This window comes from Pituophis catenifer, unplaced genomic scaffold (assembly GCF_029215685.1).
Source record: "Pituophis catenifer annectens isolate HBS135680 unplaced genomic scaffold, rPitCat1.0.hap2 SCAF_8, whole genome shotgun sequence".
NCBI classification, from domain to species: Eukaryota; Metazoa; Chordata; class Lepidosauria; order Squamata; family Colubridae; genus Pituophis; species Pituophis catenifer.
In genome coordinates this window covers 2,494,755-2,516,582 of record NW_027256888.1, presented here as the reverse complement: position 1 = coordinate 2,516,582, position 21,828 = coordinate 2,494,755, and the positions used below count along the sequence as shown (strand labels likewise).

Genomic DNA, 21,828 nt, shown 5'->3' with positions numbered 1-21,828 from the left:
AGGTAGACAGAGATAGATAGATAGATAGATAGATAGATAGATAGATAGATAGAAGATAGATAGATAGATAAATAGAAGATGGCCCCACCCCATGCCCCGCCCCATCCTGTCCTATATTCCCTTGTTTTTTAACTCAGCTGATTTGCGTGGCAGAGCGATTACCGTGCCTCAGCTGAGCTAAACAACAGCTCAGCTCACCAGTGGTAACACCGAGGGCGGTCTTTGAGGGCTACATGCGCGAAGCGTGATCTCATAGAACCGGTAACAACGTTAGTCATGAGGAAAACACCATAGCAAGGAAACAATCACGATATCAACTTTTTTTTTTAATATGTAGTAAATTTTAATGCAGAGGAGAAAATATTGCTTAGCACATTGTAAGTCGCCCTGAGTCGCCGGAGAAGGGCGGCATATAAATCAAATTAAAAAAAATAAAATAAAATAAAATTGCAGGAAAGGATAAGAACAGCCATGTTAGGTCAACCATGACAGAGTCCCCGTTCCATTTCTGGGCCAGGTAGCAATGGGGACGCCACTGCGAAATTACCAGCGTAGCTGAGGACGGACACAGTATAAAATTGTTCAGCTCTGCTTCAGCAACCACAAAGGTTTGTGCTGATTCAGAGAACTGAAATACGGCCACCACCAAGGTCTCTCCTGTGGCTGGACGGATCGCTCTCCGTTGTTCCTTAGCTCTGTCCGGGCATGAGGATCAAAATCTTCCAGAGGATCATACACTCGACTTGCGGGAAGTTTTCTAAACTTTCCATTGAGGGATTGCAGGACAAAATCGACTCGGCCAGCCCTGGCCATCCTGGCAGGCAGAGTCACCTTCTTCAGGACTTTAATGTAGCCCCTTGCCTGGGCACACACGATGTATGTACCAGGAGGCAGAAGTCTCCAATAGTCTCCCTCATCCGCTAAAACAAAACAAAACAAAACAAAACAACCATACCATCACAATTTAGAGCAGGGGTGTCAAACTCAATTTCATTGAGGGCCACATCAAGATTGTGTTTGACCTCGAGGGGGGGGGAGATGTGGCCCTCCTGAGCTCCGTTTCTGGCTGTGACGGCCTCCTGCAACCTTCTGCCAGTGAAAACGAAACTCAGGAGGGCCGCATACAGCCCTTGTGGGCTCTGTTTCCATCTCCGACGGCCTCCTACAACCTTTGGCCAGTGAAGACGGATCTCAGGAGGGCCACATACAGCCCTTGTGGGCTCTGTTTCCGTCTGCGACGGCCTCCTGCAACCTTTGGCCAGTGAAGACGGATCTCAGGAGGGCTGCATACAGCCCTTATGGGCTCCGTTTCCAGCTGTGACGACCTCCTGCAACCTCTGCCAGTGAAGACGGATCTCAGGAGGGCTGCATAGAGTCCTTGTGGGCTTCGTTTCCGGCTGTGACGGCCTCCTGCAACCTTCGGCCAGTGAAAATGGAACTCGGGAGGCTGCGCACAGCCCTCCCGAGCTCCATTTTTGCTAGAAGAGGCACCGCAGGCTGGTCCTTCACTGTTTCCAGGGTGGCCCCGCAGGAGAGATCTAACCACCCCATGGGCTGAAATGGTCACTGTGTCCCAAGGTCACATGATCCCCTTTTGAGACCTTCCGTGGGTCAACGGGGAAGCCAGATTCACTTCACAACCAGGTTATTAACTTATCAACTGCAGTGCTTCATTTAACGACTGTGGCAAGAAAGGCTGTAAAACGGGGGGAAATTTCACTTAACCCATGTCTCACTTCACAACAGAAATTTTGTGCTCAGTTGCGATTGTAAGTCGAGGACTCTTTGTAAAACCCAACAAATCAATTGGTAAAGAGTTGAAAGGTGTAGAATATTATCCAAGACTGAATGTTTACTTAAATAATTCGCTTATCAAGAAATGAGGGACAACACTGTGGAATGAGATGTTAAAGATATAGAAAAGAATTCTGTGTCGGTTCAGGACAGATGGTTAAATCAATCTGTTTTAAGTTTTCAAATGTCCTCATCAAGAAAGGCTTAAATTCCTGATTACTGGAGATATTAATATAAGGTATTTTTGGAATGCATTTTACCCTGTTTCCCCAAAAATAAGACATCCCCCTGATAATAACAGTTGGTTTTAAAATTTGATATGGATTTTAATTGAAAAGTTTTAAATTACGGGCCAAATTTATTTAATTATTTTAAATCTATTTTTAACTTTTGTGTATAAATGTTTTTTATCTTGGCTGTTCACCACCCTGAGTCCGAAAGGAGAAGGGCGGTATAGAAATCTGAAAAATAAATAAATAAATAAATAAATAAATAAATAAATAAATAAGCCCAATCGGGCTTTTGAGTGCATGCGCTAAAATAAGCCTCCCCCCGAAAATAAGCCCTCCCTGAAAATATTTAAACACAGAGTTGGAAATCAGGTGAGACAGCAAGAGAAGCCCCATCTTGCTCCACGCACCCCAAAATAATAAGACCTCCCCGAAAATAAGGCCAAGCGCTTATTTTGGGGTTCAAAAAAATATAAGACAGGGTCTTATTTTTGGGGAAACACGGTAGTTCTGTGGGTTTTTTTTTTTTCCTCTTGCAATTTTAATATTTATTTATTGTTTTTAGGTTTTGTAATTATGTAGAACAATTTGGGATGCAAATATGTGAATCAATCAACACACTATTTTGTTTTTCGAGGTGAAGGATTGCATAACATTCTAGAGGGGGGAAAAAAATAAAAATAAACTCAAAAGTTTAATTGCACATTTGCCTCTCCAAATCTATTTACCTGTAAGAATGTCATGGCGGATGCCTTTGATGGAAATTCGGGCGTTCTTGATTGGATTTCCAAATTTGTCAGATACAATTCCTTTTATGCCACGATGAACCTGCCAAGAAACAGAAGAACGTGATTAAGTAGTAATTATTTTATGTTCTTTCCTCATTTTTTTTTAAAAAATATTATATTTTTAATTATTTTTTTTAAAAAATATACATCTATATTGTGTGTGAATACAGTTGGTTCTGGGTATAATTCATATTAATTCAATTTGCAATAACAATATTAGTAATCTTTATCACATTTATCAAATTTAAGTAATCCTCATTATATTATTTAAACATACATAAAACCTAACTGCTCATACCTAACTCCTCATCTCTATCTCTATCTTTATCTCTATCTTTCTTGTTCAATCTAAACATTTTTCTATTATGTATAGGCAAAGTTGATTCTGGGTATCATTCATATTAATCCAATTCACGCCAACAATGTTAATACTCCCTATCACATTTATCAAATTTAAGTAATCCTCATTATATTATTTAAATTTACATGAAAAAGAAAATGCCTAACATCTGTAATCTTCTAATCTTTCTACCTATTATTTTTATTCATTCTATAAGAATTTATATTCTAATAATTCCCCTATCTAATTTTAGTTCTGCCCCTTTCAGTTTACAGTCAGGCTACTTTAATATTTAAAGGGCAATTCTTTCTATCCATCACCTCTTCTTCTCTTTAGTGCTTCAATTCTTATCCATTTTTTAAATTTGCCTCCCACACTCCTCATCTTTGTCTCTATCTTCATCTACATCTTTCTTGTTCAGTCTAAACTTGTTCAATGCTCTCTACATGGGGCTCCCCTTGAAGTGCACCCGGAAGCTCCAACTGGTCCAGAATGCGGGCCGCGCAAGTAATTATGGGAGCAACATGGCGCTCACATGTAACACCTCTTCTACGCGAGCTGCACTGGCTTCCGGTGGCCTTCTGAGTGCGCTTCAAGGTGTTGGTTCTTACCTTTAAAGTGCTCCATGGTTTAGGACCTGAGTACTTACGAGACCACCTGCTGCAACCGATAACCTCCCACCAACCAATACGCTCTCACAGAGTAGGCCTACTCATAGTACCATCATTAAAACAATGTCGTCTAGTAGTTCCAAGGGAGAGAGCCTTCTCTGTGGGGGCACCTACGCTTTGGAACAAAATACCCCCTGGAATACGAATAATCCCAGATCTTCGCACTTTCCGACGTGCCCTGGAGACCTTTCTGTTTCAACAAGCAGGGCTAGCATAAACATCTAAATTCTATGCCAAGGTCTTAGCAGATACACCAAGTTGGCTCAATTTATTATTTACTGTTTATAAAAAAATATATATTATATGTATATGAAATCTTATTCTGTTCACCGCCCTGAGTCCTTCGGGAGAAGGGCGGTATAGAAATTCAATAAATAAATAAATAAATAAATAAATAAATAAATAAATAAATAAATAAATAAATAAATCTTTGTCTCTATCTTCATCTACATCTTTCTTGTTCAATCTAAACCTTTTTCCCAGTACAATCTCATTTCTGTTCTCCGGTGCCATACTCTGTTACTCTAAGAGATTGTGTGTGTTTCCTCTCTGGTGCTCAACCAGTTTAATAACAGAATTTTGTGAATTCCAGTTCATTAATGCTAAAGTCTTAAGAAATGGCTGTAATACAGGTAGTCCTCGAGTTACAACCACAATTTTGGCCACTACTCTATCTGTTTGGGGTTTCTGGGCGATATCAAAGAATAGGCAGCGCCACATTTGAGACCCTTCTGGAGAAATGGGACAGGTTATGGAGTAGGAAAGTATTTTTCGTCAACCTCACAAATGCCAAAATATCACACACACCCCAAAAAAGTCAGATCACCTGGAAAGGTGGTTGCAAAAGTGAAAAACGTTCTGGAGCAGAAGCACAAAAACAGGCTCTCTCTTCTGTTTTATATTCGCCCCGTTTTATTTATTACTTGTAATGATGTTTGGGGAGATCCTATCGTACCTCAAAGGAAGAAAGGCTGGAGCCAACTAAAGTGATTTTGAGGCTCAATCTTGAGAAGATGGAAAGAATTCCTGGGTGAAGACCATCCTGTGAGTGGAGGGGAAATTCTGTCTCATCATTGCCAGGCAGTCCTTGGGCCGAGGTTGGCATTGCCTGCAAACTTTTACCAGCTGAGGATCAGGGGTGAAATTCAGCAGGTTCTGAAAACCGGTAGTGGACATTTTGAGCAGTTCGGAGAACTGGCAGATGCCACCTCTGGCTGGCTTCAGAGTGGGGTGGGAATGGGGATTTTGCAGTATCCTTCTCCTGCCACGCCCAGCAAGCCACATCATGTCCACCAAGCCACATCCACAGAACCGGTAGTAAAAAAATTTGGATTTCACCACTGCTGAAGATGTATCATCGTGCACAAAATGCCTGTTTCTCTAATCTATGGCAATGAAAAAAACGATAGAAAGAGAGAGAGAGGGGGGAGAGAAAGAGGGAGAGAGAGAGAGAGAGACAGAGAGAGGAGAGAAAGAGGGAGAGAGAGGAAAGAGAGAAAGAGACAGAGAGGAGAGAGAGAAAGAGAAAGAGAGAGAGAGAAAGAGGGAGAGAGAGACAGAGAGGAGAGAAAGAGGGAGAGAGAGAGAGAGAGAGATAGGAGAGACAGAGAGAGGAAAGAGAGCAAGAGAGAGAGAGAGAGAAAGAGAGAGGAGAGAGGAAAGAGAGAAAGAGACAGAGAGGAGAGAGAGAAAGAGAGAGAGAGAGAGAGAGAGAGAAAGAGGGAGAGAGAGACAGAGAGAGGAGAGTAAGAGGGAGAGAGAGAGACAGAAATAGGAGAGACAGAGACAGAGAGAGGAAAGAGCAAGAGAGAGAGAGAGAGACAGAGAGGAGAGAAAGAGAGAGAGAGTAAGAGGGAGAGAGAGAGGAGAGAGAGAAAGAGAGAGAGAGAGGAGAGAAAGAGGGAGAGAGAAGAGGGAAAGTGAAAGAGTGAAAGAGAGAGAGACAGAGAGGAGAGAAAGAGAGAGAGAGTAAGAGGGAGAGAGAGGAGAGAGAGAAAGAGAGAGAGAGAGGAGAGAAAGAGGGAGAGAGAAGAGGGAAAGTGAAAGAGTGAAAGAGAGAGAGACAGAGAGGAGAGAAAGAGAGAGAGAGTAAGAGGGAGAGAGAGGAGAGAGAGAAAGAGAGAGAGAGAGGAGAGAAAGAGGGAGAGAGAAGAGGGAAAGTGAAAGAGTGAAAGAGAGAGAGACAGAGAGAGAGGAGAGAGGAGAGAAAGAGAGAGACAGAGAGAGAAGAGAAAGAGGAGAGAAAGAGAGGAGAGAAAGAGAGGAGGGGGGGTGGGGAAGCCATTTGGTGTGAAATGTGCCTGTGATCCTTTTGCTTAATCTTGTTGCTTTTAAGCCTGATTGCTCCCTCGGGAGGTGAGGTCAGCTCTTGGGGGATAACAGCTGATGACTATATACACAATAGGAGTAGGTTGGCACAGTCACGGCTAATACAGGATTTTCCCTCTCAAAGCCTTCAAGTAGATGTAATCCACTTCTATTTGGATTTACGGAGCAGATTAGCCGAAGACCAGATTAAAACCAAGGGGAATCCAATTTTATTTAAGGATAAAACTACAAGCAGGATTTGTGGCTGCAGAAAGCTTTGAAACCACAGGTGGGCTTCGCATACTTGTAGCAACCGGTTCGCCCAGCACCGGAAACGTGAGCGCACATGCGTGCGGCATCACAAAACACGGCAATTCGTTCGCGCGTGCTGTCTGCACATACGTGCGGGGTAGGAGTGGGTTCTACTTACCTTTACTACCGGTTCGCACTGGGCCGCGCGCTACGCTTAAGGCTCACATTTTTGGTTCTGCACACTAGGCGAACGGGTTGTTAAATTATATGAAGCCCCCCCCTCTGCTAATGGCCATTTTTCACACTTACGACCGCTGCAGCATCCTCGTGGGCCAGTAGTGGGTTTCAATTTAGTTTGCTACAGGTTCGTTTGTGCGTGAACTGGTAGCGTCTGGGTGGGTGAGCGGTGCCTCCTGCTGCCGCCACTACCGGTTCGCCCGGTTTGGGGCGAACCGGTAGCAACCCACCACTGTCGTGGGCGCATGAGAAAAATTCAGACTTTTGGCAACTGACGCATATTTATGATGGTTGCAGTGTCCTGGAGTCACGTGATACTCCTTTGCGACCTTCTGGCCAGCAAAGTCAAGGGGGGAACACGATTAACTTACCAACAGTGTGACTAATTCAACAGCTGCGGTGATTCCCTCACTGTGGCGAGAAAGGTCGTAAAACGGGGCAAACATTCACTTAACAATTGCCTCGCTTAGCAACGGAAATGTTGGGCTCAGTTGTGGCCGTAAGTCGAGGACTACCTGTAATCAGCTATAACATAAGCAAAACATTCGTTCGTTCGGCGGAATGGCTTGCTTTCAGAAGTTGTGCCGGAGGTTTTTAAGAAGGGATTGGACGGCCATTTGTCTGGAATTGTATAGGGTCTCCTGCTTGAACAAGGGGTGGGACTAGAAGACCTCCACGGTCCCTTCTAACTCTGTTATTCTATTCTATTCTATTCTATTCTATTCTATTCTATTCTATTCTATTCTATTCTATTCTATTCTATTCTACTCTACTCTACTCTACTCTATTCTATTCTATTCTACTCTACTCTACTCAACTCAACTCTTCTAGTCTAGTCTAGTCTAGTCTAGTCTACTTCTCTTCTCTTCTCTTCTCTTCTCTTCTCTTCTCTTCACTTCTCTTCTCCTCCCCTCCCCTCCCCTCCTCTCCTCTTCTAGTTTACCTAACCCTACTCTACCCTACTCTCCTCTCCTCTCCTCTATATTCTCCTCTCCTCTCCTCTCCTCTTCTAGTTTACCTAACCCTACTCTACTCTACTCTACCCTACCCTCCTCTCCTCTCCTCTCCCCTCCTCTCCTCTCCTCTCCTCTCCTAGTTTACCTAACCCTACTCTACTCTACCCTACCCTACCCTACCCTACCCTACCCTACCCTACCCTACCCTACCCTCCTCTCCTCTGCTATTCTATTCTATTCTATTCTATTCTATTCTATTCTATTCTATTCTATTCTATTCTATTCTATTCTATTCTATTCTATTCTATTCTATTCTATTCCATTCCATTCCATTCCATTCCATTCCACTGTCGCTGACTGTAAATTTGTTCTAGGACCAAAGAGTGAACAAGCGCTTCTTTGTGGTGGAGAGGCCTGTAACAGAAAGAAGAGAGAAGTCAAGGGGAAAAAAAAAAAGGGGTGGGGTACCATTTCCATGAATTTCAAGAGCGGCTCCTTGTTCTCTTGCCACCGTTTATACAGCTCATCAGCCAAAGGAAACTTCTCGCACCCAAGCTCCAAAGTAATCTCGAAACAGTTTGTGTGGAGATAATTAAAATCTGCCATTCCTGGAAAAATGAAAAACACCAGAAGTTTGATCCAGCGATAACTTTTAAGCACGTCTTTCTCCAAACTTTCTTCAAACGGGAACACTAAAATTACGAAACGATTCCGTATTGTAAGTAACACAACATTAGTAGCAATACAGTTAACTCACAAACAAATAAAAATTAAAAAAACAACAACAGTGGTTAGATTAACTTCATCTGGAGATCTCCAGATCACCGATCACCCTGGCCACCTGTATCTAAGGAAGGCTTCAGCTGAGAATCCTCTTGGAGATGCAGCATAATTCCATGGCCTAAGTATTAGGCCTAAGACAGAGCCTTGGGGTACACCACTACATGGAGGAACGTATGCCGTGAGGTCAGGGGTGGGTTCTACTTACCGTTACTACCGGTTCGCAGGATATTATGGAGTTCAGCCATCTAAGCCTTACTATCTGAAATATTAGCATCCAGGACTCCAAGTATAGAGGCCACCCTCACTTGACATGACCCACACCTTCTGATCCATCATGACTCATCATAAGACCCATCAAAAGACGCTCACTTGACGCAGCCCACACCTGTCCTATCACAAGACCTATCGCAAGATAGCAATGGAGGGAAACTAATCAAGGAGAGAAGCAACCTGGAACTAAGGAGAAATTTCCTGACCATGAGAAAAATTAACCAGTGGGACAACTTGCCTCCAGAAGTTGTGAATGCTCCAACACTGGAAGTTTTTAAGAAGAGATTGGATTTGTCTGAAATGGTATAAGGTTTCCTGCCTGAGCAGGGAATTGGACGAAAAGACCTCCAAGGTCCTTTCCAACTTTTGTTATTTTCTTTCGCGTGGTGAAGAGGAAGGAACAGGCAGACCGGACGACAACACAATGAAGGAAACACAACGCATGTCAGGAGTCACCTTCAGTGGTGGGTTTCATAATTTTTTACTACCAGTTCTATGGGTGTGGCTTGGTGGGCGTGGCAGGGGAAGGATACTGTAAAATCTCCATTCCCTCCCCAATCCACGGGAGGGATACTGCAAAATCCCCATTTCTTCCTGATCAGCTGGGACTTGAGAGGCAGAGAATAGACGGGGACGGGGCCAGTCAGAATTTTTACTACCGGTTCTCCGAACTACTCAACATTTCCGCTACCGGTTCTCCAGAACTGGTCAGAACCTGCTGAAACCCACTTCTTGATCCCTACAAATTCACAGCCAAAGGCCCCATCCACGGCCCAGGCTCAGCCAAGCAGAGGACCTCCAACTGAAGGTCTCTTTTGAGACAAGCGTCTACAAAAACATTATTACTTTTTTTCCTTCTGAAGTCATCACAAAGTTTCCTGCTGGACTTTATTAGTCCTCCTAACCTGCCTGCCGGCTTTGCGATCATCGGGCTGGTTTTGCTGCCCGTCCAAAGACGCTGGAAATGATGGTGGCCACAGGAGCCAGATTGTCTTTGGTTCGGGGCCTTGTAAATTATGCATGCCTGCATTAGCACGCCCAGCAAGACATATGGGTTTTTTCAATGGCGATGGCTCCGCTGAGGTAGCACCCGTTTTTAAGTGGTAGGTTTCTCTCGCTCGCTTACGGAGAGATTACGTGCGCGAGCTGCTTCTTTCCCCTCCTCGAAGCGTTTTTCCTCCTACGGCAACGTAGAACAAAGACATCAAAACTGTTTGCGGAAGTAAGGGACGGGGGGAAAAAAACCGCCAGAAAGTTTTACCTCCAGTAAAGCTGTACCACTCCGCCCCGTTTATGATCCCTCCTCGTTTCACGAAATTTCCACCGCAACGCATTTCGGATTTGTCCGAGATGCCAGGGTGCGCGTCTGCGTAGGTTTTAGAAAGCAGCTTGAACATCTAAAACGACATTAATGAGGTTTGCTTTGCAGATTAAACTCTTTGATATTTTCAGTGCATATTTTCACTGGGCCCTCAGCTCACCTACCGCGTCTTTTAGCTTCTTCAGGAAAGTTCTCTCACTTCAGGAAAAAAAAAAAAGACTTGGGGGTCCACCATGCTGACCGTCCTTGTTAGATCCTTTTTTTCCCTACGCTTTCGTGTTGATCGGAATTATATTTTAGAAAATTTATATAGCTGCCTATATACTATATAACCACGGGCAGGCTGCTGCGGGTTCGTAGGGGTTTGGGAGAACCTCTAGCTAAGATTCTGTGCAGTTCGGAGAACCCCCAAATCCCACCCCTGGCTGGCCACGCCCACCCTGCCCCTCCCAGGAGTCCCCACGCGGCACGTTTTGGATGCGGGTAAGTGCAGGGTGCGCGCGGAGGCTTGGGGAGGACAAAAATGGGCCTACTGGATGTTCAGGAAAGGCCTCCGGAGCCTGGGGAGGCCATTTTTGCCCTCCCGGAGGCTGAAAGAAAGCCTCCAGAGCCCAGGAAGGCCAAAAATGCCCCCCCTGCCGTGGTGCAGGAGGTTGACTAGGCCATGCCCACCATGGCCACGCCCACCCAGCAATTGGGCAGAGGAACCCTTGCTAAAAATTTAGAAGCCCACCTCTGAATACTTGTTTGCTGTTTGTTTGTTTCCATTCACATTAAACGGCATTGTTATAAGAGCGTGGTGGCGCAGCAGACTAATAGCCTGTTATTAACATTATTGTAAGTTCGAATCTCGCCAGGCTCAAGGTTGACTCAGCCATCCATCCTTTCTAAGGTAGGTAAATTGAGGACCCAGATTGTGGGGACAATAAGCTGACTTTGTATAAATATACAAAAGGATGAAGGCTATTGCTTAACGCATTGTAAGCTGCCCTGAATCTCCGGAGAAGGGCAGCATATAAATCAAATTAAAAAAAATATTGTTTGAGAATGGAGATTTAAATATAACATTTCTAACAGGGGGTTGGGGGAAAAAAATAAGAGAGGGCTTAACTTTGGCAAAAAATACCCCAAAACCACCACGTCTCCTTTCTTTTCCTGGTCACATTATCTTTATATTTTAGCCGAGTATTTTAAAACCACATCACGTGGCGTTACCTTCTCATCCGGGGTTGGAGAAAACATTTTATCTTCCGTAGGGTGCACCGAGTAATCGTACGGATAAGAAACGACCAAATCGCCCCCGTGGAGACTGGCAGACAGCACAAACGGGATGGACTTCATCCACTTCATCACCGCTTTGGTCTCTGGGGCCACCTGAAGATCAGGTTGAAAAGAATCGCAGGAAGAAGAGATGGTTAAGGATGCTTCAGAGCGCCCTGGTGGTGCAGGGGCTAGAATGCAGTATTACAGGCTGACTCTGCATTCCACAGCCAGCAGTTCGATCCTAAAAGGCTCAAGGTTGACTCAGCCTTCCTTCCTTCCTTCCTTCCTTCCTTCCTTCCTTCCTTCCTTCCTTCCTTCCTTCCTTCCTTCCTTCCTTCCTTCCTTCCTTCCTTCCTTCCTTCCTTCTTTCTTTATTCCCAGTGGTTAGAATGGTGTATCACAGGCTGACTCTGCATTCCACAGCCAGCAGTTCGATCTTAAAAGGCTCAAGGTTGACTCAGCCTTCCCTCCTTCCTCCCTCCCTCCCTCCCTCCCTCCCTCCCTCCCTTCCTTCCTTCCTTCCTTCCTTTCCACTAGTTAGAATGCAGTATTACAGGCTGACTCTGCATTCCACAGCCAGCAGTTCGATCTTAAAAGGCTCAAGGTTGACTCAGCCTTCTTTCCTTCCTTCCTTCCTTCCTTCCTTCCTTCCTTCCTTCCTTCCTTCCTTCCTTCCTTCCTTCCTTCCTTCCTTCCTTCCTTCTTTCTCCAAATGGTCACCATGTTGATGGTGGATTGACAGAATAATTAACCAGTGGAACTACTTGCCTCCAGAAATTGTGGATGCTACAACACTGGAAGTTTTTAAGAAGAGATTGGACAACCATTTATATGAAAAGATATAGAGTTTCCTGTCTGAGCAGAGGGTTAGATCTTCTAGTAAGATCTCCAAGATCCCTTCCAACTGGGTTATTCTGCATTCTGTATTTTAATGGGCTATACACTGTGTGTGCTCACAATCCTCACCTTGCCCAGCCAGTAAGATTGCGGAATAGGGAGGTGATCCATCCGAGCCCCTCGGATCTTTGCAAGTCTGTAAGCTTCAGATGTCAAATCTGGGAAATTTCGGTTGAGATCGAGGTTTTGAGCTGTTTGCCTCCCGTTGATCCATCCGTTATAGCCAGCGCCCTGTTGGCAGAAGGGAAGAGCAAGGATTTTTTAATTTTTTTAAAAAATTTTTTAAAACAAACAAACATTTAGTACATCAGTCATCCCTTCCACTAGTTAATCGTTCTCATTGTCAGGAAATTTCTGCTTAGTTCTAAGTTGCTTCTCTCCTTGATTAGTTTCCGTCCATTGCTTCTTGTCCTACGTTCAGGTACTTTGGAGAATAGCTTGACTCCCTCTTTTTTGTGGCAGCCCCTGAGATATTGGAAGACTGCTATCATGTCTCCCCTAGTCCTTCTTTTCATCAGACTAGACATATCCAGTTCCTGCAACCGTTCATCGTATGTTTTAGCCTCCAGTCCCCTCATCATCTTTGTTGCTCTTCTCTGCACTCTTTCTAGAGTCTCCACATCTCTTTTACATCATGGCGACCAAAACTGGATGCAGGATTCCAAGTGTGGCCTTACCAAGGCATCATAAAGTGGTATTAACCCTTCACGCGATCTTGATTCTATCCCTCTGTTGATGCAGCCCAGAACTGTGTTGGCTTTTTTGGCAGCTGCTGCACACGGCTGGCTCCTATCTAAATGGTTGCCCACTAGGACTCCAAGATCCCTCTCACAGTTACTACTACTTTAACTAGTAACTAGTAGTTACTACTACTTTTTCTTGCCTAAATGTAAAACCTTACTTTTTTTTTAACCATTGAATTTCTTTTCTTTTCTATCTCTACCGCTTTAGATCCGAGGCAGGCGGTGAGTTGTTCTTTTGGGTTGCAATACCAGAACTTTGGCTCATTGGACATGAAATGAGAGAAGGTGAGCTCCAGCCCCAAACCTCTGGAGGTAACACGGGAGATCGTGGCCATGCCAATTGATCATATCAGAGCCTACCAAACCATACGAAAAATATTTTTCAAATTCCAATCGATTGGCTAATTGGGATTTCTTTATTAGGTTCTCTCCTGGGGAACCCACCTTGCCTGATTTCAAAGGAGCGAAGAAACGACCTCCTAAATCTTTTGATCCCCAAATTGGCGCTTACCTCTTGTGCCGCCACTTCGTACCCATCTGGGTTCATAGAAGGCAGGAGGTGAATTCGAGTGTTATTGACCAAGGTCTGGATCCTGGTGTTGCCCAGAAAATACTCCGAACACAGATACTGGGCAAGGTAGATCAACATTTCTCTCCCCACAACTTCGTTTCCGTGCATGTTGCCAATATACTTCAACTCCGGCTTGACTGCGGAGAGATGAACCAGGAAAGGCTACATTAGATGACCTTCCTAATGTTGGCCACCAGCCAAACTTTCTGCTGGTGGCCTCTGATCAACTTGGCTTCAGCTGCTCTCCCACAACTGGCAGGATGGGGGCCTGTAGCTAGGATTGAGCCTCTTGCAATAGCACTTAGACTTATATAACCGCTTCACAGTGCTTTTACAGCTCTCTCTAAGTGGTTTTACAAAGTCAGCCTCTTGCCCCCAACAATCCGGGTCCTCATTTTACCGATTTCGGAAGGACGGAAGGCTGAGTTGACCTTGAGCCGGTCAGGATCGAACTCATGGCAGTGGGCAGAGTCAGCCTGCAATATTGCATTCTAAGCATTGTACCACCACGGAAGGAAGGAAGGAAGGAAGGACTAGCATTAGCACTTAGACTTATATACCGCTTCACAGTGCTTTTACAGCCCTCTCTAAGCGGTTTACAGAGTCATCCTCTTGCCCACAACAATCTGGGTCCTCATTTGACCTGCCTCGGAAGGACGGAAGGCTGAGTCAACCTTGAGCCTGGTGAGATTCAAACTGACAAATTGCAGGCAGCCGGCAGTCAGCAGAAGTAGCCTGCAGTACTGCACTCTAACCACTGCGCCACCGTGGCTCATGTTTGCAAACAGCCTTGCAAACTGTTGCCAGAGGGTCTGAGTCAATCAAGAGCTCAGGACAGGTGGAACTTCAACAGGGAGGCCAGACAATCTACAGTGGCCTCCATCTTTCCCAGCTGCCATCCTATCCTGAGCCAAGGCTTCTTGTTGGTCCTATATTCAACTCTGCTCCACAACTGTCCTGCCGTGCTTTGAGGAGGCAAAGGAAACAACAGCTGCCTCAGAAGGAAGTAGCGGGACAGGATGGAATAGGCTGGAGAGGAATAGAAGAATGGCCAAAGACAAGGAGGAGAAGAAAGAGGAGGAGGGTGAGAGCAAGGAGGAGGGAGAGGAGGGGAAGGAGGAGAAGCAGAGGAGGAGGGGGAGGAGGGGGAGGAGCAGGAGGGGAGGAAGAGGAGGCGGAGGAAGAAAAAGAAGAGGAGAAGAAAGGAGAAGTAGAAAAAGGAGGAGGAGGAGAAAGTGGAGGAAGAGAAGGAAGAGAAGGAGGAGAAAGGAGGAGGAGGAGGAGGAAGAGGAAGTGGAGCAGAAGGAAGAAGAGAAGGAGGAGAAGTAGAAAGAGGAGGCGAAAGAAGAAGTGGAGGAGAAGGAGGAAGAGAAGAAGGGGGAGGAGGAGAAGAAAGAAGAAAAGGTGTAGGAGTAGAAAGAGAAGGAGGAGAGAGAGGGAGGGGAGGGGAAGAAAGGGAGGACGGGGAGAAGGAGGAGGAAGAGGAAGGAAAGGAGGAAGAGGAGAAGGAGGAGCGGGAGGGGGAAGGAGGAGAGGAAGAAGAAGAGGAGGGGAGGAGCAGGAGGGAAGGAGGAGGAAGAAAAGAGGAGGAGGAGAAGCAGAAAGGAGGAGGAGGAAGAAGTGGAGGAAAAGGAGGAGGAGAAGGAGAAGGAGGAGGAGAAGGAGGGGGAGGAGGAGAAGAAAGAAGAGAAAGTGTAGGAGTAGAAAAAGGAGGAGGAAGGGGAGGAGACCAAAGGTGCAGGAGAATGCATTTCAAGCAGCCTTGTATTGCTCACGCAGTTCGTGATTCCCGGGGTTGGTGGAGAACTCGATCACGAAGAGGTCCTTTCCTTCAAAGCTGCGTCCAATGCTGGACAACCGGGCAATCTGAGGACATCTGGAGACCACCTTCTTCAAAGCTTTCACCATTTGCGGGAAGGAGTGGTGGGTGAACTGGATGAAGGCCGGGGCTTCGCTGAGGGCCTCCTCGGCAAATTCTATTTCACCTTCAAGAAGGCAAGATTGGTTGACATGATGTCAGCGGTGGAAGGAGATCAACAGTTAGCTTTCCATGGACGACGGCTCCAAGGAGCATCGCACAGGCTAGCAAATTGGGAACAACCTTCATCCATGTTCTATTTTTAATTACCCACCACCATTAGATCAACCCGGAGCCCTAATAACACCTCCTGGAGTCACAACCATCTTTCTTGCACACGAGACAAGCCGGGTTTGGAGAACAGGATCCCACCTAAGAATGGGATCCCCCTGAAAGTCGGATGGTTCCCTGGCAAGGAAAAGATGGACTTCCTTCTCCTTCTCCTGGGAGAAGCTATTGGAGAAGGGAGGTCTCTTCCTTGAGCATCTAGCCAAGGTGGAGCATAGCAGCGAATACGGCAGGATGGCCATCTTCAAAGGGCCAAGCAGAGGCCCTTCAGTAGCCATTCATGACCCATTTGGACCCACCCCGGCTTGACCTCTTACCTCGCAGCTTCCCCAACGGATCGAAACACCCTTCCGCGTCATCCACAAAGAAGCGATCACAGTCTAGGAAGTACGGCCAAGCCATTTCAATCGCATCGAAGGCCGGGAGGCAATTTTTCCTCAGGCTTTCGCACACCCTCCGACAAGGTTTCACGACAACACCATTTTCGCACTTCGGGGCCATAATGGAGCAGCTCAAGAGCCTCAGGTCGGGGTTGCATTCTCCCTGCAAGAGGTTGTGAAGTACACTCGCCAAGATGTATTCGGAACTGTATTCAATCGCTTCTCGGGTTTTCTGGTCCAGTAAATTAGGATACGATGTTTTGGAATAAGATACGTCATTGCAAGAACCCAGGCCGATGTCCACACAATTTGCTGGAAGAAAAGAAACGTTATTAATAATCGGTCCAAAACTACCTGGAAGTGCATTCAACCCTAACAAAAACAACGAAAGAAAGAAAGAAAAAAAGAAAGGAAAGAAAGAGAGAGAGAGAGAGAGAGAGAGAGAGAAAGAAAGAAAGAAAGAAAGAAAGAAAGAAAGAAAGAAAGAAAGAAAGAAAGAAAGAAAGAAAGAAAGAAAGAAAGAAAGAAAGAAAATAGTGTACAAAAAAGGAGGAAAGAATGGTCAATTGGATTTGACATTTAACATGTAGGATCCACCCCGGCTGAGTGCTGAAAGAAAAGAAAAGGCAATAAATTTTACACACACACACACACACGTATATATAGAAAATTTATTGTGTTTATATGAATTATATAATTTATATACATATACATACATGCACACACACACACAAACGGAAATTTTATTTTATATTATATACAAAAAGCAGTCAACAAACTGAACTAATCATTACACTAATCCTCAAATGCTACCGGTTCGCTCCGGTTTGGGCGAATTGGTAGTGATAAAAAAAAAAAAGCTACTGGTTTGGTCCAAGCGGTAGTTAAAAAAAGCTATTATTGGTTCCTCCGGACCAATATTTCCGACGATCAGCTGTGCTGCGCGGTTTAGCTTGGCTAGAAAGCAGGAAAGTTAAACCGCGTGGCACAGCTGATCCCCCCCCTCACTTTTCCACTCCCCAAGCCTCCTTTTGGCGTGTTAGAATATTTCGGACATGTGATGCGACAACCGGGAAAATACGGCCTACTTCATTTAATCCTCCAGGGAAAGATTGAAGGCAAACGAGGTCCAAGCAGAAGAAGAAGATCGTGGCTTCAAAATCTAAGGGTCCAGTTTGGACAAAACTCAGCAGCACTTTCTCTCTCTCTTTTTTTTTATAAATAATTTTTATTTAGCATTTACATCTTTAACATCTTTGTTACATTTTAGCAGCTTTCCGATACCGGCATCTTTGATAATATCTATTTTGTCTTTTGACCAACTATATACACATACATTTTATATATTACTTACTAATTCATATATTCACTACAATACATACGTATCTATTACACACCGAATATTTCGTTTATCTATAATATCTTCTCTTACATTTATACATTGATTTTAGATTCTTTCTCCAGCCAGCTATACCATCTATTCCATGTTTTGTAATAAATCGTTTCCTCTCGGTCTTTAAGTTCCATTGTTAATTTATCTGCTTCTGCACACTCGAGCACAGTGATGGCTAACCTTTTTGCCGTCGCGTGCCAAAAGCGGGGGAGCATGGGAGTGTCATGCATGTGCGTGTCCACGTCCATAATTCAATGCGCCCCATCTCCAACGCATGCACACATGACCCCCCCAGGCACTCCCCCCACTTTTGGCACGTGATGGCACGGTGGGCCCAGTAGGCCCGTTTTTTCACCCTATCCCAGGCTCCAGAAGCTTTCTTGGAGCCTGGGGAGGGCAAAAACAGTCCTTCGGAGACCAGAAATGACCTGTTTCCAAACTTCCAGTGGGCCCAGAAGGCCCGAAAATCAGCTGGCCGGTGTGCACATGCGTACTGGAGCTGAGCTAGGGCAACACTTACGTGCCCACAGATATGGCTCCGCGTGCCACAGGCCATAGATTTGCCATCACGGCTCTAGCACCATCTTTATAATCATCGTATTTGTCAACAGCACTTTCTCATGAGGCTGTTGAATAAAAATAGGATGGCCAACATGATCGCCAACGTCCGATGACAGATAGGGCACAAGAAGAAGAATATTTTCCATACCTACCGAGGGGAGGCCATTCTCATTTGGCCAATGACCAGGAACATCGCAAGGGGTGGACATTCCCATCCGTGTTAGGACTTTCAGCTGATTGGCCTTTGAACCAGAGGCAGCTGAATCTCCGGAAGTTTAGCTGGAAGAAAGCATGGATCTCTGCTTCCCTCTAGTGGAAAACGTTTCCACACTAACCCAAGAAGGTTCAGAAATGAATTCCCAGTTTTGAGATGATGTGAATGAAAATAAGTGCCTCCTTCTTGGCCTTTCAGCTGCGCCTTTGAGCTTATTCTTAACTCAACTCAATGCAACTCAACTCAACTCAACTCAACTCAACTCAACTCAACTCAACTCAACTCAACTCAACTCAACTCAACTCAACTCAACTTCCTAACCGTGAGGACAATTGACCAGTGGAACAGAAGTTGCCTTCAGAAGTTGTGGGTGCTTCATCACTGGAAGGTTTTAAAGAAGAGGTTGGACAGTCACTTGTCTGAAATGGTATAAGATCTCCTGCTTGATCAGGAGGCTGGACTAGAGGACCTCAAAAGTCCCTTCCAGCTTTATTCTGATTGATTGATTGATTGATTGATTGATTGATTGATTGAAATGGTCTAGGGTCTCCTGCTTGAGCAGGGGTTGGACTAGAAGATCTCCAAGGTCCCTATTCTGATCGATTGATTATTCTAGGTAGACCGGTTCTTTTGGAGCCAGGAACTGAAAGGATTTCATGTGGCATTGAATGGCATTTACTGTCCTGATGCCTACTTTTAAGAAGTCAGGATGATTGTGTCAGTGTAAGGATGACTGTGTCCTTACCACAATCATTCCACAAGCAGGGCATTCACTGCTCCTCATGTTTGACCTGCCACCAAGTGAGACTTGAGGGGAAGCGTTCTGCCCCAGCTTCGGATTCCCAAGGATTGTGACACACACCAACGGTCCTTATCAAAGTTATAACGTACCAAGAATAAACAAAGTCCGGCAAAGGTTGGCAACCAGCCCAGAAAACAAGATAAGACACTCACTCTTCAAAAATGCTCTGTAATAATTATACGTTGTTTCCAGCAAGAAATTACTAACTGCGTGCGACTTAAATAGGCTAAGGGTGTGGCCAATTATCCTCAAGCCTTACTCTCAAGTAGACCTACTCCTCCTGAGTAGCCACTCCTGCCTTTTGGCAGCCCTGCATGCTCGAGCATTGAGAAGAGGCTCCTCCACTTCGCTCTCTCCACTTGAAGGAGCCTCTGGAGGTTCTGAAGGCCCAGGCGGAGTCTCTGCCTCTGGCACCACATCCTCTTCAGCCTCCTCACTGTCTGACGCGAGCGCCGGCTGCGCAAGCTGCTGGCGCGACCCCACACCAGCCTCCTCGTCATCGGGATCAGCCACAATCCGCGCAGGCCGCTGGCGGGCCACAACAGGAAGAGAGAACGTGGAGAATATCCAGGAGACGGATGGAAAGTGCAGTCCTGGTGCCACCCTTTTTAACGTCACACTTCTCCATCTGGAATTGTGACAGACACACAATTCGGGTGCTACCACAGAGTGCCAAAACAACAACAAAAACAACAACCCCACATTCTTAAGCGACTCAGTGCAGAATAAAAAGTTTTTATCTGAGGCGAAAAACCTGAGAGAAAAAAAAGTTACAGGTAGTTCTCGATTTACAACATTTAGTGACCGTTCGAAGTCACGAGGGCACTGAAAAAAAGTGACTTGGGACCCCTTTTCACAGTTATGACCAGCATCCCCATGGTCACGTGATTTATATTCGGATGCTTGGCAACAGACTCACATTTATGACAGTCGTAGCATCCTGAGGATCACGCGATCTGCTTTTGCGACCTTCTGACAAGCAAAGTCATTGGGGAAGCCCGACTCACTTAACAACCGCGTTTCTAATTCAACAACTGCAGTGACTCACTTAACAAAGGTGGCAAGGAAAGTTGTAAAAATGGGGCAAAGCTCACTTAACAAATGTCTCACTCAGCAACATAAATGTTGGATTCGACGTTGTTCGTAAGTCGAGGACTACCTGTAATGTAAAAGTTATTCAGCCATGGCTGGACTACACACTCTGAGTAACTACACACACTGAGTAACTACACTCTGAGTAACTACACTTTGAGTAACTACACACTCCGAGTAACTAAAAGGATAGGAGCTAAGAATTCACAGCATCAGAGAGGATGGCTTTAAGATATGGAAACTCAATTTTGAAGACATGGGATATTTGAGGCACCTGCAACACATTTACACCAAGCATCAGAACCTGGAGTACCTCCCAGACACCCAGAAATTAAACCAATATGTCTGACGTCACTTGTTATTTTTCGCTTGCTTTAATTCTGCACTTCCTTCTCTTCCCAGGGAGCAACGGCAGCAGACCATGAAGAGACCACAAACTCATCGGAGTTGTGACTTCAAAACTTTGTAACTAAGATGTGGGGGGGGGAAGAGAAATGGGGAAGGGGCCTGGCAGAATATGAGAGTCTTGCAGGAAGTTAAGTTGCTCGAATCGGACTAAGAGAATTGGAAAGAATCCCAAACTATTATTCTTTTTCTAACCAAAGTTTTATTTATTTATGTATCAATACTATAAGATACCGAAATACAAAAGAAAATAGTAGGAAAGATAGAGGAGGGAAAAGGGAAGGGAAAAGTGTAGGGCAAAGGGAAAGAAAGAAAGGAAGGAAGGAAGGAAGGAAGGAAGGAAGGAAAGAAGGAAGAAAGAAAGAAAGAAAGAGGGGGGAAGGAAGGAAGGAAGGAAAGAGAGAGAGAAAGGAAGGAAGGAAAGAAAGAAAAGAAAAGAAAAGAAAAGAAAAGAAAAGAAAAGAAAAGAAAAGAAAAGAAAAGAAAAGAAAAGAAAATGACTTCTGACTCCCTTTGGTGCAGTAGAATAAAATAATCACTTCATAAAAACTTTTTACTTTTATATAATAGTATAAACTAAGCCATTTCTACAACAAAACTATCTGATCAGTAAAACCAAAGTCAGTTTCATTCCCCCCCCCCCCGACCTCGAGCACAAAGTCCAGAAGTGGTTTCCAGGTAGAAACAAAAGTCATTGTGTTTTTTTCTTCAGTCAAAGCAGTCAATGAATGCTGACAGTCAAATTCAAAAATTTGAATTCAAATTTTTTTTACTACCGGTTCTATGGGCGTGGCTTGGTGGGCATGGCAAGGGAAGGATACTGCAAAATCTCCATTCCCACCCCACTCCTGGGGGAAAAGATATTGCAAAATCTCCATTCCCACCCCACTCTGGGACCAGCCAGAGGTGGTATTTGCCAGTTCTCCGAACTACTCAAAATTTCCGCTACCGGTTCTCCGAACTACTCGTGCATGCACGCGCAACCCTCCCCACTCCCCCAGCTTTTGGCACACGATGGCATGGTGGGCCCGGTAGGCACGTTTTTTGCTCTCTCCTAGAGAGGTTCTGGAGCCTGAGAAGAACAAAAAATGGGCTTTCCAGTCACACTGGAAGTTGGCAAACAGGCCGTTTCCGTCCTCTGGAGGGCCTTCGGGGGGGGGGAAGGAGGCTATTTTCGTCCTCCCCAGACTCCTAGAGAGGCTCTGGAACCTGAGGAGAGCAGAAAAACTGGTCCCACTGGAAGTTGGCAAATGGGCTGTTTCTGGCCTCCGGACGCCTTCCAGGGGTGTGTGGAAGGCCGTTTTTTGCCCTCCCCAGGCTCCTAGAGAGGCTCTGGAGCCTGGGGACAGCAAAAAACGGGCCATCCCCACTCCCCCAGGCCCTCTGGAGGCAGGAAACAGCCTGTTTCCCTA

General features: G+C 45.3%; 1 protein-coding gene across 1 annotated transcript; it reads right to left on the bottom strand.

Moving 5' to 3' along the window:
* Nucleotides 1–354: 354 nt before the first annotated feature.
* On the bottom strand, nt 355–16,259 carry CPZ (carboxypeptidase Z). Its single transcript, XM_070948439.1, has 9 exons — nt 15,887–16,259; nt 15,199–15,408; nt 13,364–13,560; nt 12,179–12,340; nt 11,165–11,323; nt 9,890–10,025; nt 8,044–8,183; nt 2,753–2,852; nt 355–920 (listed from the first exon to the last, which is right to left on the bottom strand). The coding sequence occupies exons 1-9, from the start codon at nt 16,068–16,070 to the stop codon at nt 583–585; spliced, it is 1,626 nt and encodes a 541-aa protein (XP_070804540.1). The 5' UTR covers nt 16,071–16,259; the 3' UTR covers nt 355–582.
* Between the last annotated feature and the right edge of the window lie 5,569 nt (nt 16,260–21,828).

Excerpts from the sequence above, each read along its gene's own strand:
- CPZ (XM_070948439.1), bottom strand. The coding sequence starts at position 16,070 with ATGGCCCCGAAGTGCGAAAATGGTGTTGTCGTGAAACCTTGTCGGAGG. Across the intron at positions 15,409-15,886 it reads TCCGTTGGGGAAGCTGCGAG|GTGAAATAGAATTTGCCGAG; the intron begins GTAAGAGGTCAA and ends GCCTTCTTGAAG. Across the intron at positions 921-2,752 it reads CCGCCATGACATTCTTACAG|CGGATGAGGGAGACTATTGG; the intron begins GTAAATAGATTT and ends GTTTTGTTTTAG.